Below are 18,073 nucleotides of genomic sequence, written 5' to 3'. Positions count from 1 at the left end.
CAAACACTTCAGCCTATCTCACTAACCCTTCTCTGAAAGCCTATTGCACTTAAGTGGTATTAGGCAATTAGGTTCCTGTTTCAAAATCATTTCATGGGTGCTGGACTTAATTTATCAACTAAACTGCACACTCCTTCAACAGGCTACATATATTTTAGGTTTCTTTGTACTCTTTCTGGTACCTTGCACATATCAAGCACTCCATAAATATTTGCTGACTGCTACAAGGAGCATGATTAGTGTTGTTTTTCAAGCAAGTGAATAAGTGAGATTTGACCATAATAAATAATTAGAGCCTATTAACATGGAATGTTATAAGTACATCAAATTCTGTACAGCCTGTTTATGCTACTGATGGGTGGGTAAACCCTGAAACAGCTAGGAAATGAAGACCACATGAAAGTGTTGGTTTGATCCTCTACACACCAGAAATGAGTCTTCCTTCATTTTCACAAGCCTAGAAAGCTCCACTTGGTGTCCTGTCTGCGAATCCCATCAATTTCATCTTCACTTCCCTTGGTCAGTTATACAAAAGGAGGCTGCTCTAAGAACCCAGTACACAAAAGAGGAGTGAGGGGGAAATAATGGATTTGCAAAGTCAAATTTTCAGCCATGGTGCTCACATGGCTTCCTAATGGAGACTACACAGAAAGAAACCCAAATAAAAACAAAAAGGCACTATTATCTGGCACAGCAGGGTCACTGACAGTCTCAGAACCCCAACATTTCCATTTCTACTTTTTTGCTAGAAGCCATTTCAAAAAAAAAGGCACAATATCTGGGGATATTCACTCTCAATCTGTTATTCAAAGAATACCCAAATAAACAATACCATATCTAAATGGTAATTCTGCTTCTCAAATGCATAATGAAAAGAACACCATGTTCAACTTTAGCCTCCTCACCTACCCTCTTATCTTCCATCATGAGACTCTTCACAATCACGTACTTGAACTTCAGGGCACAATTACTCAAGACAAGTGTCCCTGCAGGATATGAAATTACCTCAACCAGTTCCACTGCCTGTAAAGTGTGGGATTTCTCAAACTATCCCCAAAGCTTTCATCTTCTTACATAAGTACCCAACAATAGTTTAAAAATAATATAAAAATGCAGGTTCTCATTAGGCAACTTTCTTAATTTTACTCTAGCATTAATAAAGCCACAGTTGGACTGGAACAATTTATATTATCACATTTCGTTATGAGTTAGGAGCCTCTTTTTTAAAAGGGAAGTCAAAATCAGCTACTCAGGACAAAATCAAGGAGTCAAATAATGTGTCCATTAACACCCAAAGCATGCTACTCCACAGTTTGCCAGCTCTGAACCAACATAAGCTTCAAGCCTAGCAGTACAGGTCAAATTTTTGGTTTCTTATCACAACATCATACTAGCAATATCCTTGATGATACGTGCTGACAACTTTTTTCATTTCTAAACGAAGGCACAAAAACATAGTATGTATTTAGGGTAACTCTTAGCATCTAAGATAATTCTTAATATTTAAAAGCACTCCTCTAACACACATTTCTGTCCAAGTTCATAGTTCAGCTGCCTGTTTCCTAACAAGCCCTCACATTCTTGGTGATAGTTCAGTAAATCTTCCAAACCAAATACAGTGGGACATTAGAGGTTTTATTTTAATGATCAACACACATATAGGTTTGACAATCCAGTGTGGACACAAATGTGCAGCAAATAGATCTACTTTTTCCCAAAGAACTAGACATACAGGATGATTTTTATTCCTCACTGTGATTTTAATCTTAGAAGTTTATTTACAGCTTTCCTACAAAAGTTGGGCCTCTTAAATGTGAACACTGACAGGACAGGATATTTAATGACATTAGGGAACTGTTGTTAATTTATTTATGTGTGATAATAGTACTGGGGGGTTTTGGTGGGTTTTTTTTTGAGTCATTACCATTTAGAGATACACATAGAAATATTTACATATTTCTCATCACATCTGCAAGAGGGGAGTAAGTAGATGGGATATAGATGAAACAAAATGAGACATGAGTTGGTAGTTGAACTTGGGTGTCGGGTACATTGGGGTTTATTATACTGTTCTACTTTGTTTATGTTTACATTTTTCTATAAAGTTTTAGGGAAACCTTTTAAAAAGTTAGACCTTTTAGACCTACACACAGATATATAAATGATATTTAGATACAATGGTATTCAGCTAACCAAAGGAACCTGGGTTTTGAATCTAGAAAAGTAAACAAAAAAAATAATCACAGCAAGGAAAAGAATGATACTAATGGCACACTTTAAACTTGGTCTTCCTTAAAATTAAAAGCTTTTTATGCCCAAAAGAAACTAGAAGGGGCACATTTTCTCTCAAAAGCCAAATGGATAGATATATACATCACAAGCCCAGTCAAACATCTATTTATTAAAAGTAAAACAATCAAAAACAACTGCATAAGTTCTATCTATCTCTACTTGGCCTTCAAAAATGTTCATGGGACTCTGCAGGCCCCTCTTGCTTACTTACTGAGAGGGGCCACACAGCAGCCCAGGATAACCATGTAGAAAACAGAACCACTTGTAACCAGCTCTTACAAATACCATCCTAACCAGCCATAGATAGCAATGGTGAACCAAATTCTAGGCAGCATTTTCTATTAGGATACAAGCTGCCACTTCAATTCCTATTTTAAAACGAGAGAGAGAGAGAGAAAGAGGTCACACCGTACAGTACCCTCCCACCTTGGTGAAGTTAAAGTCCCAGTTAGAATTATCCTAAGAAGTAGTGAGCCTCAACACGCAAGACAAGTGTGTAATATCCACTTTTGCCTTATTAGGCACCAGTTCTAGAAGCAATGTGTAACATTCAATCACTAATATCAAAATCTTTGGCCACCAATACCACCAACACTACCCTCCCTTGCTCCCCAACCACTGGCCACTATCCACCACCACCACCACCAGCAGTCTAACTAGAAAGCAGTTCAAACAGAAAAGAACAACACTGACAAAAAGGCTTCCTTTTTAAAAATATTTAAACCTGACACTTAAGCACACACACATAACCAGCAATCTAAACCTGTACAGTTACCACATGTGAGATTTAAGCTGTCATTAACAAAGCTTGCATTTGAACATCACAAACAATACCATAATAACAGCAAAAAACCAAAGGGAAAGGAAAAAGTTTCCTTCAGGAACCTCAAACCACCACATCAGGTGCATGAAAGGCTAGAAACCAACTCCTATCTTGGTTTGTGCTTAAGAAAGCTGGAACAACTCTGCAGAATCTCAAAACCTTGTGTGTGTGTGTGTAGTGTGTTGGGGGTGGGGATAGGGAGGTAGGGGGAGGAAAAAAGGGGGTTACGTTTAGAGAGGCCAATGACCTATCACAGCACCAAGTCAGATCTGTCCAGGTAAAGAGAGTTTCTGCCTGACCCCTACACAGTCTCCCACTCCACCCCCCAGAAGCTGGTTAGCCGGCAGGAAAATATGCATTTGGAAATCAACGCTGCAGGTGCCCAAGGAATAAAGACACACATACACACATACATACACCCACCCACACACACACACACACACACACAAAGCCAATCAGAAAGAGGAAAAAAAGAAAAGAAAATTTAAAAAAAGGAAAAGGAAAGGGACAATTGGGTGACAAGCCCTTCAGATAGCAGCTAGGATTTTATTCTTTCCTCCCACAGTCCTCCCTGGTGTATCTTTTTCTGTGCTTTAACCAAATTGCTCATGTACACACACACATGTGCATATGTACGTGTATAGACAATATTATAATTAACCCTTTCTGTAATAGAGCCCCATAAGGAATACAGAAATATTCCATCCTCTCCTCTCTTCTCTCCCCTCCTCCCTCCTTTCTCCCAACCAGGAGAAAACGCCCCCTTCTCCAGCTTCACCAAAAAAATTTAAAAAGGCAGGGGACAGGGACAGAGAAACCACAAAACCCCATCAGTCTCGGGTCCCGAGGACACCCAGGAAAGGTATATACTATACAGACACACACACGGACATATGGCTCTGTAGAAGGCACACACAGAACCGTCCACGGGCACCCCAAACCCAGAAACAGACTTCCACCAGCCAAGAAGCCATGATTGGGGAGAGAGAGGAGGAAGGAGTACGGGCAGAGCTCTCCGTGGAGGGGGGCGCATTGTTGTGATGCCTGAACCCCTTTCTATCTGCCCATCTGCTGTGGAGGGGGTGCGGAGAGGGGGCGCAGGGGAAAGGCGAGCGAGAACGAGGAAACGGAGGAGACCAGGCACGGCTTCGCGATTCCCTCCTGCTGCCTGTCTGCCCGCGCCCCCAGCCCTCCCCCCAACAATAAGACCTCAGCCTAGACAGACAGACAGACAGACCAGAGCGCGGCGGGGGAGGCAACAGAGCCAGGCGCAACCGAGTGGGGTCGTGCATAAAGGGAAACCTGGGGGAGGGGGTCCCCCTTACCTCCAGCGCTTCAAAAGTGACAAAGCTGGTCATGGCAAATCCATCAATGATGTCCTCTTCGGCCGAGGTGGACTCTCTCCGCTTCCTTCGCGGGGGTCTGGGCCGGGACGGGGCGGAGGACGGGGGCTTCCCATTGTCTTCCTTGTCGGAGCCCGACGACGAGGCAAGCGAGGGCGCCCGGGTCCGGCCAGCCCCGCCGCCGCCGGCCGCGCCGGCCCCCAGCCCGCCCCGGGAGCGCCTCTCCCGGTCTCGCTGCGACCGCGACCGCCGCTTTTTCCGGAGTCCATGGCCCCGCGTCGGGCCATCCATGGCTCTGCCGCGCCGGGGTCTCCCCGCTCGCCGCCTGCCCGCCACAGGCTCCGGCCGCGGCCACACAAAAAAATTGACACCAACCCCTCCCTCCCCCTTCTCGGCTTCCCTCCGCCCCGAGGAGGGCGCGGGGGAGACGGCGGCCGAAAGAAGGGAGAGAGGGGAAGAAAGAGAGGAGAAAGAAAAGGGGGAAGGGGCGGAGAGAGGGAGGAGGGACGGGAGCGAGGGCGAGAGGCGAGGAGCCCAAGTGCGGGGCTACCCACAGCACCGAGGGTCGGAGATTCCTGTGAGCGGCGCCGAGCAAAGTAATGGCTGAACACACAGGTCTCCTTTAGAGGAAAAAAAATAACTCACCAAGCAGGCAATAAATCAGAATAGCGGAATGCTTTGATCAAGAGACTGGGAGGCTCCTGGGAGCCCTCCCCGCGGCCATTCTCCGCCGCGCCCCCCGCCCCCCGAAAACGCCTGCCCCCCCGATGCAAAATCGGGTCCGAAAAGGTCGCGGGAAAGTGGGGGCAATGAACTTCACCCGCCCCTAGCGCAGGAAAACACCCCCGCCGCCTCTCAAACACGCCTCAGAGAAAACTCACTCCCAGGCTCCAAAATTTTTAAGAAATGCATCCAGGGGAGGCCACGGCTTCTGAGCAACCTGAGAGGGACGAGACCCCCCAGGGAGGGAAACATAATAATGAAATAACGAGAAGGGGAGCGGACGAAACTGGAAGAGGTGGAAGAGAAGGGAGGTGGAGGAAGGGAAGGAGGATGCTGGAGCAGTTGTGGGGTATGCTTTTCGGTCTTCGAGGGGGGAGGAGAGGGAGATGAAAGAAGAGAAGAAGCAGATCCTGACGCTGCCACCCACCCCCCTCCTCAAAAAAATATTTTTTCCAGTCCCAGGGAAGAGGTCACCGTTCCTCAAAAAAGGGAGGGGGTGAGTCAGTCGACAAGGAAAGCAGAAAGAAATCTCCAGCGGGAGAGACACCGGTGTGCCGCCGCCGCTGCCTCTTCTCTTCGCCTAGCCCGAGGGAGAAGCGCGGCCAGGAAGCGCCGGGAACGCCGCTCTCGCCGCCGCCGCTAACACTGCCGCCGCCACCGCCGCGAGAGCCCCGAGCCGGAGGGTGCACGGCGTGTCCCCGGGCGGCTGCAGCGGGAGCACGGGCACGGCCCCATCCTCCGCCCGCCCGCCTGCCTCGCTCAGCTCCCGCTCCTCCCCCTCCGCGGCCGGCCCACCCCCCGCCGCCGCCCGCCTCAGCCCGCCTCAGCCCAGCCCCGCGCCCGCACGCGCGCGCGCGCGCACGCGCACCCGCCCTCCCCGCGCCTCTCTCGGCGCGCGCTCCCGCCCCCGCGGCCGCGGCCGGCTGGATCACGTGGCCTGCCGGGCTCCCTCCTCCCCCGCCCCCTCCCCAGTTGTAGAGTGTGTAGAAAGCAAAAGGCTGGGGGCCGGCCGCGCTCGCGAGCCTAGGGCATGCGCGTTGGGGCGGCCGGGCCTGCGCACTGGGGGCGGAGGGGAACCGGGAGTGGGGATCGAAGGGGGACTGGGGTGTGGAGGGGGCTGCTCGCGTAGGGTCGATTGCTGTCTGGTACAGTTGGCGCACGAGGGTGTGGAAGCTGCTAAATCATCCCGCCAGTCGCACCGGGGACGCGTGCGGGCCACTGTCCCCAGTCTATTCCGCGCGCCCATCTCCGCACCCTCGCACCCTCCTCGGGACACTTGTCCCTCGACTCCCTACCCCAGGCCCGCCCGAAGCACTCGGGCCACCTTCTCGGGAGGTCCCCAGGATATTTTCCTGGGGCGACCTGCGCAGCGAGGAAAGGAGGGATTTCAGAGAAGGGACACAAGGGGGGATTCCCTGGGAGGGGGGTGCGACGGCAGACCACAGATAAAGGAGCGGGTGCCAAAGCGCGGGCCTCTGCTCCGTTGGGGGGCACTGGGAGGCCCCATGGGCAGAGTTGGAAACTTTTCCGCCACGTGGTAGCACAACCCGTGGCCAAGTGACTCGGCACCCGAATGACCTCTAGGCCCTCCTCGCCTTCAAGCGGGGGCCCCTGGGACGCGCGGGCGGCTTTGGAGCTGGCAGCGTGAGGTTGTGCTGCCGGGGACCGAACTTGAACCTCGGCAGCGGCGCGCGAGGGGGCGGGGCAGAAGCGGCCAGAACCGCCGCAACCCTGAGGACCCGTTAGACCCGCAAAATTCAGTCCCAACCACGGCGAGCTTCCTTTATTTGCGGGGAGCGAGGTCTTCCTGCTTTTCCTATCACTGCCCCTGCTCCCGCCGCAATGTACCTGATGCTTATAAAAAGTTGTATTAAAGAGCCGACTGCAGCCCAGAATCGATCAACAAAAACGACCAGCCTCTCTGGGTAAAATAGCTGTGCGTTTTTCGGAGCACTGGAATTGATCTACATGGATCAGAAAGACGCCAATAGCCCTCTCTCACAAACCGGTTAGGTACCCGCTTCAATTTCTGTCTAGGCACGTAAACACCATGGCACATCGCCGCTTACCCCCTGTAGCCTACACTTGGGGAGGAAGAAAAGGAAAATAAACTGACATTTTTTAATTGCTCACAATGGGCCAAGCACTGTACTAGACGCTTTGTACGTGATTTCCCGTCTTTAGAATCTAAATCTGCGCGTTTTGATAGTACTACTAAAAGGAAGTGGCAGAGAAGACAGTAAAGACATGACAACCTGACATACCCAAGACTGACTGATTCATTTCTCATTTAGCGATTCTTGGGGCCTACTACGTACCAGGCACAATTCTAGGTGCTGGGAATACAGTGGTACACAAAACCAGAGAAGGTCCTCTCTCTTGGATCTTATGTTCTAGCAGGCAAGCTTCACCCGTCTTGCACTTCGTGACACAAATTAATGGTTTGTTATTCCCTTGTTTTAAGTCACGCTCCTTCAGCATCCCCATTTCTGGACCCCAAGTCTGGATCTTTATGAAATCCAGTTCGGGGACGGGATGCAAGGATCCTGGGAGCCAAGAGGCAGGAGCAAAGAGAAGCAACCACTGAACCGTGACTAAGACTTGAGCTCCCTCTTTCTCCAGGGAACAAACCATTTGACCTTAGGCAAAACTCTTGAATGACTAGTTTTCTCATTTTGTAAATCAAAGGGGTTCCAGTAAATGTTCAAAAAGTTCCCTTTCAGGTCTACCACTGGCCTTCCCAAAAGATGACATCTTTTCAAGTAGATTGTGTGCTTTATTTTTTGAGAATAATGACTGATATATGGGATCTGATTTAATTTATTGGGAACACGGTGCGACCTTCCAAAATTACCTACCTAAAATAACTGCCCCTGGAGCAATTAGCTAAGCCAGTCCCTCTGCACAGTGTAACAACTGTGTTAACTTCTCGGATGCTGTCCCAGCAGCTGTTAAAATCTGCTGAGGTTATCAAGCACATGCCTACAAAAAAAGGCAACTTCTTTGTAATTTAAGGCAAGAATCTCAGCTCAGTTTTAGGATTTTTAGGAATGTGAAAGATGCCTTAGATACTGATAAGTTCCAAGGAAAACTAGGAACTAATATTGCAGTTACAGTCACTTTTCAACAACTTTGGGGGTTGGGTTAGAAGAAGGTGTGAAATTGGCAAATATAATAAAAAGTATAATATTAGTGACTTTATGGAGTAGCCCTTGGCAGTCTTGTCTTTAAAGAGTAATGTCTGGTAGGAAAGAAAATGGATGGTAATGCACTGCATCCCAGAACCTTGCCTCTGGCAAGAGTAATTTGCAAATGCATTTTGGGATAATGTTTAAATGATTTTTTTCAGAGTTCAAGTGTAGTGCTCACTGGAATTGGTAATGCCTTTTGGGTCAGAGCTTCAGTTTCCTTCCATCAGAGAATTAAAATTGTTTGTGGATTGTATTGCCCATATTTGTTTTTAATTTCTCCATATTAGCTATGTTGTAAGAGCTAATGATTAATAACTACTATATAATAAGCTTACTATATGCCAGGCACTGTTCTAAGTTGCATTAAAATAATATCTCATTTAATTCTCATAAATTTTAAGAAAGGTTTCATTATACCAATTTCACAGTTGAATAAACTAAGGCTTAAGAAGGTTAAGCATAGGTAGCATAGCTCTTTAGTGGTAAGCTGAATTTGGTCTGAGTGACTCCAAAACTTGTTCTCTTAATGGTTATGCTGAAATCTCTTCCTCAGAATGATTCCTCAAGAAATCAAATGCTATATATGTAGTACAACCACTTTGGAAAACTATTTTGCAATATCTACTAAAGTTAAAAATATGAAAACCCTATGACTAAGCACTTCCTTTCCCAGGAATATACCAATGTCAAATGTATACCAAAAGATATCTGTTAAACAGCTCAGGGAAGCACTGTTTATAATAACTCCCACACTGGAAATAACCCAAATGTTCATTGACAGTAAAATGGATAAATGATTGGTGATATATTCATATAAAAGAATACTGTACAACAATAAGAATGAATAATCTGCTTCTAAGTGCAGTAACATATCTGAATCTCAAAAATACAATGCTAAATGAACGAAGTGAGACACACAAGAGTATTGTACAAACCAGGCAAAACTCCTTTATGCTCTCAGAAGTCAGGATAGTGGTTACCCTTGAAGGGGGCTAATGACTAGGAGGGGGCATAAGTAGGACTTCAGGGAGTTGATCAACTCCTATTCTGTTTCTTAAGCTTGGTGCCGCTTGCATGTGTGTGTTCAGGTTGTGAAAATTCATCAAGGTGTACTATTATGATATATGCACTTCTCTGTAAGTATATTATGCTTTAACAAAAAATCTAAAAATGCTATGTATAAATGTAGAGGGGTATTGTTTGTGTACATATCAGTACCTATATAATACTTTTTTCATGTATTAATTACACTATGCAAGTGCTCATTAACAATAAGATGGATAAATAAGCTATGGTTTATTCACACACTACTGTACAATGGAATACTGTATAGTAAGCCAAAATAAAGCATAACATATCATCAGATTTCTTACTAAGTAGAATGAAAAATAAAGGTTAAACTTGAAATGGGCAGTTTGAATGAGCTCGAAATTCTTATCAGTAAAAGCTTAGGTGAATTATTTGCCCAAAGATTGTAATTGATAAAGGGTAAAGCTAAAGAAATAATTCCGAAAGATATTGCTTGTTTAGTAGGGAAAACACTCAAGTGGTTCTGGAATACACAAAGGGAAAAACTTACATCTGTGTTCAGGAATAAACTACTTAACCAGGGAGAACCTCTCCAGGTGTGCAGTCTTTTATTTGAATCAATGATTAATACTCAAACTACATCTGGAACATTCAACCTTGACTAATCAGAGAATACTAGTATAGCTCAATGACTGAACTGAACTCTGAGGCTTCCACTAGTGATAGCTATTTTTGGTACCATACTTTATAAATTACTAAATTTTTGTATCCCTCTAAGTCTTGCACTTTGCACTCTGCCAATACAGCAATTATTAATCCATCCTTATTGATATTACATCCTGATATATAATATTTGAATTTAATTTATTAGGAAAATTGACTTTTAACTCAAGGCAGCTAAGGTTTATGTTTTGGCCGTTTATAATTTTCAGTTATTTTGTGTGTGTGTCTGCCCTGAGACCAAAGTACACTGAAGTAGTTAATGGATCTGTCTCTATGCTATTTCTAAAGGAGCCAATAAGGAGTATAACACATTTAACGTCCCTTCTTTTACTCTCATAAGTTGTTTTCAATAATAACTATTTCTGGGGAGAAGTGGTAGCTTGCATTAACTGGCATGTAGCTATCAGCAATAACATTGTTGTCACTTTGCCCTAATTATCACCTCCTGTTTTAATTTTTTTCTGCACTAGAAGTTGTTTTCAAACTGCAGTTTTTTTTGTTTCTTTGTATTTTTTTTTGAGGAAGACTGGCCCTGAGCTAACATCCATGCCCATCTTCCTCCACTTTATATGTGGGACACCTGCCACAGCATGGCGTGTCAAGCGGTGCCATGTCTGCACCGGAGATCAGAATCAGCGAACCTGGGCCAGCAAAGCGGAATGTGCGAACTTAACCGCTGCGCCACTGGGCCGGCCCCTCAAACTGCAGTTTTAATGTTCAAAAAAGGAGGGGGTGGGGAGGAAATGTGTGGTTCAATTTGCTAAATGTTGTGCCACTTTCCATAATACTGTACAATAAACTTTCATCATCTCTGCAGGTACCTCTGATGAATGGCACATTGATCAACCCATATTCTTTAGACTCTGCCATATGAAGCCAATGAAAAATACCTGATGACCAAATGATGATTATGTGAAAAAGTAGTTTTGGCAATTTAATAAGCTTTAGATTTTCACAAAACCAGCCAGTCTCAGGGCAAAGCTTTCTACTTGAAGATTACATGACATGATCAGGTGGGAAAATTGATAGATAAGCGTAAAAAAAAACTTCAAATGACTCTTTAAAGCTACCAATGGGAGATATCCGTATTCATTACTGATTATAACCCTGAGGATCAATTTCTCTGTTGAATTTGGTAGATGACTTGGGATGAATCACATGATTTTATTTTCATTTTTATTTGAAGAGCAGTATAGATCTAAAAGGATAAGATTCAGATAACAACATCCTGGTTGAAGAAATTATCGATTCTTTGGAATTACATGAAGAACATAATAAATTATATCCCAGACTTAATTGCAAGATCCTATTTTACAAAACCTAGTAATTATTTTACATTTCTGCTGTGTTCAAGGCTTTTTGTGGTCTGGTCCCAGTTACATTTTCAAACTCCTTTATTCCAGCATATATATTTCTATGGATCCTAAACTGGCTCTTACCCAGAACACTTCCATGCCTTTGCCTATGCTGGTCCATCACCCTAGAGTCTCCTTTCCTGACAGCTGGACTTACTGAATGTCTACTCATCCATCAAGACCAATTTATCCATCAAGGCGAACTCATCCAGAAAGCTTAGTCAGATTGCTACTTCCATTCAAAATTAACAGCTTCCTCTCTGCTTATGTAGCACTTTAATTTATATATTTTTAATATATTTCAAAATAATATAATGAACCATCATGTACTTTCCCAGTAGCTTAAGAAATAAAACATTTGCAAAATACTCGAACCCTCCTGTGTACCTCCTTTGGGATTGTGTCCTCCTCCTTCTCTACTCTTCTGCCTCCCTCTTCCTTCCTCCCCACTCCACCCAAGGGATTGTTATCCTGAATTCCATGCTTGTCATTGCATGCATTTTTCTATAGTTTTACTTCATTAGACGTATCCCTAAACAATATATGGCATTTTTTGCATATTTTAAATTTTATATAAACGATATCAATCAATACGTATTCTTCTAAAATTTGTTTTTTATATTCAACATTTTATTTGTGAGAGTTGTTGGTGTCAATGCATATAGTTCCTGCGCATTCATTTTCACTGTTGCCTAGTTTTCCAGTGTATAACTATTCCACAACATATTAATTTATATCTCATACTAGACATTTAGGTTTGTTTATAACTTTTTGTTATTATAAATAATGTAAGTGCACAAGGAGACACGGCCCCCTTTTTAACACTGCTGTAATAGAACTTACTTACATTACTCTTCCGTTATTTTGTTGTTATATGCATATCCCATGACTTTTTCCTATCACTTGGTAAATTCTAGAGGACAGGGAGTGGGCAGGCAATGGCAGGTGCTCAATAAATGTTAACTAACTTGATGACTTCCTTTCTGTGTTTGAGTTTTGACTTTGTACACTCAGGCTGTTGTGTTTAATTACAGTGCAGATGAAGACTTGAAATTTTGGATTTTCATATTTCTACTTCAGAAATCCTAAAAAGAAGCCTGAGGGGACAGCAACTGTCCTTAAAAATGAGTTGGTAGTATTTCTGAGTTCCTCAATGCCTCTGTCAATTTTGGAACACAGTAGACGTTTGTCTATGAAATTATGACAATCCTGTGATCTCATTTTTCTTCAAGTGCCATTATTCTTTTGAAAGGTCCTAAAAAGAGGAAACACCTTCATCTGTGATGAAAATTTCTTGATGTTCAGAACAAACACATTATTGTTTCATCTATCCAGATAAAAGAATAGTGCGCAGTTTCTAAAATGAGTTCATATTACCAGGAATTTTCATGAAATGGTTATTTAATTTGATAAGAAACTAGCTATCAGAAGAAAATATTGATAATTTGAACTGTTTATATGTTATCAATACAATTCTACCCTATGTATTTTCCCCTAAAGTTTTATTTCTTAAATTTAAAAGAGGAATATTATATATACAAAAGTATTTATCACATCATTTGTAAAAGGGAAAAAAACAGGAAAACAACATAAACGTCATACAATGAAGGATAATTAAGTAACTTATAACATGGAAATATGTTAGAATTTTATGGATTCATTAAAATTGTGCCTATGATTTTGTGAGGATATGTATTTGTTAATTAGTGAACAGAGAATTATACATACTTTGTGACTATCATTGCTTTTGTAATTGTTAGATTATATATTATTTGTATAAAGTTTAGAAGAAACAAAACTACATATATAGTTGCTTTATTTTAGTGGAAATTTATTTTTAAATTGCTTTTCTATTTGTTAAATTTATTTAGTAACAAATAAAGCTTTGTACGTATAGCATTTCTTTTTGAGTGAGATGTGTGTATTGAAGTGACCACCTGTCCTGGTTTGCTTGGAACAGAAGGGTTTCCCAAGATAGAAGACATTCAGTGCTAGAGCTAGGACCATCCTGGGTGAAGTGGGAGAGTTGGTCACCCTATAATGTGTCTTTGATTGGAAGGAGAAGGTAGGAAGAAATTGTAATTTTATTTCAATTGTCGGGAAATAAACTAGATACCAGTTTGGTCACTACCCATAAGTTATTTATATTTCAAATTATAGTCTTCCATATTGAGGCTACTCTTGGAAAACTGCGCTCAAAGTCTTAAAGAGACAGCCTTCTACATATTCACCTGGTATCCATTTCAACAAATGAAATTACTCTCAGCACACGTTAATTGACATAATTACTGAAACACCAAAATCAGATTAGCCACCGTAACGTGAAGAAAAAAAGAAAAGAAATCATTACTCCAGCGAATTGAAAAGTGTTAAAAAGGCCTTGAAAAGGTTGTTCAACTTGTAGATAGTTTTAAATAAAGCTAATAAAACATGGCTATTTCATTATTCATTCATGAGACAATTCTGGGTTCTTAACAGTATATTTTGGCTATTGCAGCTTAAAAGTAATATCCTCCACCTTGTTGATTATTCTTGTGATCTCTCCACTGTGCATGTTTTAGTGGCATAGCACTCCTGTTTGAAGACAAATTGTGTTCACTACTATTATCTATTTTCATAATTAACAATTATACAGTTATTCTGCAAGCACAACAGCAGCAACAATGACATCTTTGTATTTGAAAAAAGCTTACTTTTCAAATTCCTGGCTCTTTTTCCTAAAACACTGACGTCATAATAAAACACTGTTCTCCCTGCTGTGGGTTTGAATCTTCCGATAAATTAGAGAAATAAAGATAACAAAACGGGGCTGGCCCAGTGGCGCAGTGGTTAAGTTCACAGGTTCTGCTTTGGCTGCCCAGGGCTCGCCGGTTCGGATCCTGAGTGCAGACATGGCACCATTTGGCAAGCCATGCTGTGGCAGGCTTCCCACATATAAAGTAGAGGAAGATGGGCATGGATGTTACCTCAGGGCCAGTCTTCCTCAGCAAAAAGAGGAGGCTTGGCAGCAGATGTTAGCTCAGAGCTAATCTTCCTCAAAAAAAAAAAAGAAAGAAAAGAAAATGCTAAGGACTTCAAATGTGTGCACCCAAGAATTACTATAAAATGAGGCAGGATCATCACCAGCAGGCCGGCAGGACATTGCTGTGTAGACTACATTGCTATGTAAACTTGTTGCAGAATATACCTATGTACATATATAATATTCAATTATATATCATATACAATTTCCAATTCTATATTCAACTCTATATTCTATATTCATTATATACATATTACATATAATATATAGTCATATTCAATTATATTCATATTCAATTATATATACAATTGTATTTATTCATATATAATATGTATTCATATATATTCCTATTCAATTATATATATGTGGTCAAAGATATCCAATTCAATCCATATTCAATTATACACATATGTACTCAAAGATATCTATTTTACAAATAAGTAAACAAAGGCCCAGAGAAGTGTGGTGTCTTGCCCAGTGTCACCTAACTACATAGTGATAGAGCTGGACTCAAAACCCGGGAATCTTGTGTTCTGTTAACTTTTTTAGGCTTCCTCATTTAGTTATTTCAACAAAGCGACAGTAACAACAATAGTCAATTTTAAATCTCCTAAACTATTTCAGTTTAATAAAAAGTTCTCATTTTTTTGATGAATGAGTACTGCCGAAACCCTCTCCTCTCTTCTACCAACCTTCTGCAAAAATGAGACTACAGAGCAGAAATTTACGTGGCTCCAAAATCTTAAGCGTGTAAGATTTTTGGAAACTAACTAAAGACAAACCTAAAATAGGAAATTATAGCGAGAAAGCAAAGTTTGAGGCCATGTGTTTCCTTATACAAAAGTGACAGGACAGAAATAAGGATTAACCTACATCAACCAGACAGAAATGATTCTGTTATCATTTATATGTTTCTATATAATATATGTACATTTATATACCATTAAATTTAATGAATTTTCAATTACAGTTTTTGAGATGCCATTTACCATTAAATGGAATTTCAAATTATCAGAAATTTAGTTAATTAATTCTGTTTGTTTTTGAGGAAGATTAGCCCTGAGCTAACTACCGTCAATCCTTCTCTTGTTGCTGAGGAAGACTGGCCCTGAGCTAACATCTATGCCCATCTTCCTCTACTTTATACATGGGACGCCTACCACAGCATGGCTTTTGCCAAGCAGTGCCATGTCCACACCCAGGATCTGAACTGGCGAACTCTGGGCCACCAAGAAGCGGAACGTGTGAATTTAACCGCTGCGCCACCGGGTGGGCCCCTAGTTAATTAATTCTGGATTAAAAAGTTTTTCCTACCACTCTGCTTAATATAGTCTAAGATGTTTTTATTTCAAGCATCACAAGCTTTCTTAAGATACAAATGTTCTTTAACTATTTCCAACCTTGTTTCTAACTTGAAGGAAAAATAGCCAGGAATGGATTTCTGTTGTTGTTGTTGCTGTTGAAACCATACTGAAACCTAAGTGTCACAGCCCACTAAATCCCCTGTTGCATGCATGTCTGTCATTAACAAGAAAATCCAGGACTGCAGGCGACAGTGACATTATGCCCACAAACGAGTACTGCCCAATACTCCTGTCTTTTTCTACCAATACTCTGTGAAAATGAGACTACAGAGCAGAAGGAAGGAGTCTGACAACGTTATAGCCCAAATGACCTTCAAAGCAAGTAAACCCTATTATCTGAAGGGAGTAATGGATAGGCCTGACCATTATCAGTCACTCTGGATGTGACAGAAGTACACTTCTTATTAGAACATCAGAGTAAAAACCTTTTCCACGTTGCATTTGTCTCAAGCAAGCAAAAGGGAGGAGACGCACAATAATAAGAATGCTATGTTCTGTACAACTTTTTTCAGAGATATTTAATATTGGAAAATGGAATCGGACATAAAATTAATTTGCTTTGTTAAACAGTCTCATTCCTCCTATCACTTCTATTTTGCATATATTGTGTGGAGTGCCTTAGAAAACTTTTCTTGCCCTTGGGAATGAAGGTCCTTGCTTTTTCCCCTTGAGGTATTATGACTATCTTTTCTGGTAAAATGTGAACATAGTTGATATATGAAGAGTGTTATGTGTTTTTTTGTTTCCTTCTTAAGTACTATCCTGTATAACTTAATTGTTCCTATCTGAAATGATGAAACTTTGCATTCAGGTATAAAGTACCATATATGGAACTATCTTCCACTTGGTGCCAATCTACAAATTTTTACTCTTTCTAGGGAAAAAAAATGTCATTTAGGCAAATGTGTGGTACCAGCCTCCTAAGACAATGAAAAAAGACCTTCTTGGCTATATTAAAAATAATTTTATTCACCCTCAGCTAGGCAAACCTAGAAGAAGATTAGGAGATAAGTTGCCTACATTTATCATCATACATTCAATCAATACATTCACTAGACATTTCCCCTGACACTCTATTAAACCAACCCCCTCAACTAGGAAGATAAAACTCTTTAAATAGAAAATAAGTAGACAGTGATGAACAGCAATATTATCCTTGCCCACAATTTAAGTTCCCAGGACTCTGGTAAACTTTTGAATCCTCTCTGCTGTGGACATAAAATTGCATTGCCCTACTCTCTGGGGAAAATAATTTGAATGACTTGCTCTCTCACCAGAGTTTTATATTATAGGCAGATGAATGACTCATATACTTACAGTATGAGTGGGAATGGCCTAGGATTGCCATAAATATGGGCAATATGACCCTACTTAATAATGAACCAGATTGCAGCTGAGGTCTAGGTTCCTTATTCCAGGGCACTGACCTGGATATGCATGAGTAACTTTGAGGGTCCTTACTTCAAGGGTTAGTGTATTAGTCATAATTCTCCAGAGAAATAGAACTAATAGGATATATATATATATACATATATATATGTACATTTATGTATATATACACATGGGACATGTACATAGGATATGTAAAATAGGATACAATTATGGAGGCTGAGAAGTCCCACCATGTGCTATCTGTAAGCTGGAGACCTAGGAAAGGTAGAGGTATAGTTCGGGTCTGAGTCTAAAGGTCTAAGAACCAGGAGCGCCAGTGATGTCAGTTCCAGTCTGAGGGCAGGAGAAGACCAATGTCCAGCTCAAGTAGTCAGGCAGAGGGTGAATTCTCCCTCCCTCCACCTTTTCGTTCTATTTAGGCCCTTGGGTTGAATGATGCTGATCCACACTGGGGAGGGCAATCTGCTCTACTCAGCCTACTGATTCAAATTCAGAAACACACTCAAATGTGTAGCCAAATTTCTGGACACCCTGTGGTGCAGTCAAGTTGATACATAAAACTAGCTATCATAGTTAGGAAACTAACATTTATTGACATCTACTAATGTGCCAGACACTGTACAATGTGCTTTACACGCATTACCTATCCGGCTTAACTGGGGGCTTCAGGAAGATATGGCCCATGTCTCTTTTGCTGAGCACTATATTCCCAGCATCCAGCATAGATCATAAACACACAGCACATATTTACTGAATGAATAAACGAATGGAAGGACCTCACTGAATCCTCGAAATAGCACTGTGAAGCAGACAAGG

General features: G+C 41.9%; 1 protein-coding gene across 5 annotated transcripts in view; it reads right to left on the bottom strand.

Annotated features, from left to right (window-relative positions):
* AUTS2 (activator of transcription and developmental regulator AUTS2) overlaps nucleotides 1-4,863 on the bottom strand; it is a 1,153,944-nt gene extending 1,149,081 nt beyond the window's left edge. For 3 of the 5 annotated variants that reach the window (XM_070566469.1, XM_070566474.1, XM_070566471.1), the window contains exon 1: nucleotides 4,441-4,862. In XM_070566469.1, the coding sequence (XP_070422570.1) occupies nucleotides 4,441-4,749 (309 nt within the window). In that variant the 5' untranslated portion in view covers nucleotides 4,750-4,862. Of the gene's footprint in view, nucleotides 1-4,440 lie in introns of all 5 variants that reach the window. The other 2 variants (XM_070566472.1, XM_070566470.1) reach the window with 2 other exon arrangements.
* Between the last annotated feature and the right edge of the window lie 13,210 nt (nucleotides 4,864-18,073).

The sequence above is a fragment of the Equus przewalskii genome, chromosome 12 (assembly GCF_037783145.1).
Source record: "Equus przewalskii isolate Varuska chromosome 12, EquPr2, whole genome shotgun sequence".
Taxonomy (NCBI): domain Eukaryota; kingdom Metazoa; phylum Chordata; class Mammalia; order Perissodactyla; family Equidae; genus Equus; species Equus przewalskii.
Note: the sequence above shows the minus strand (reverse complement) of the source record. Positions and strands in the feature narration are given on the sequence as shown.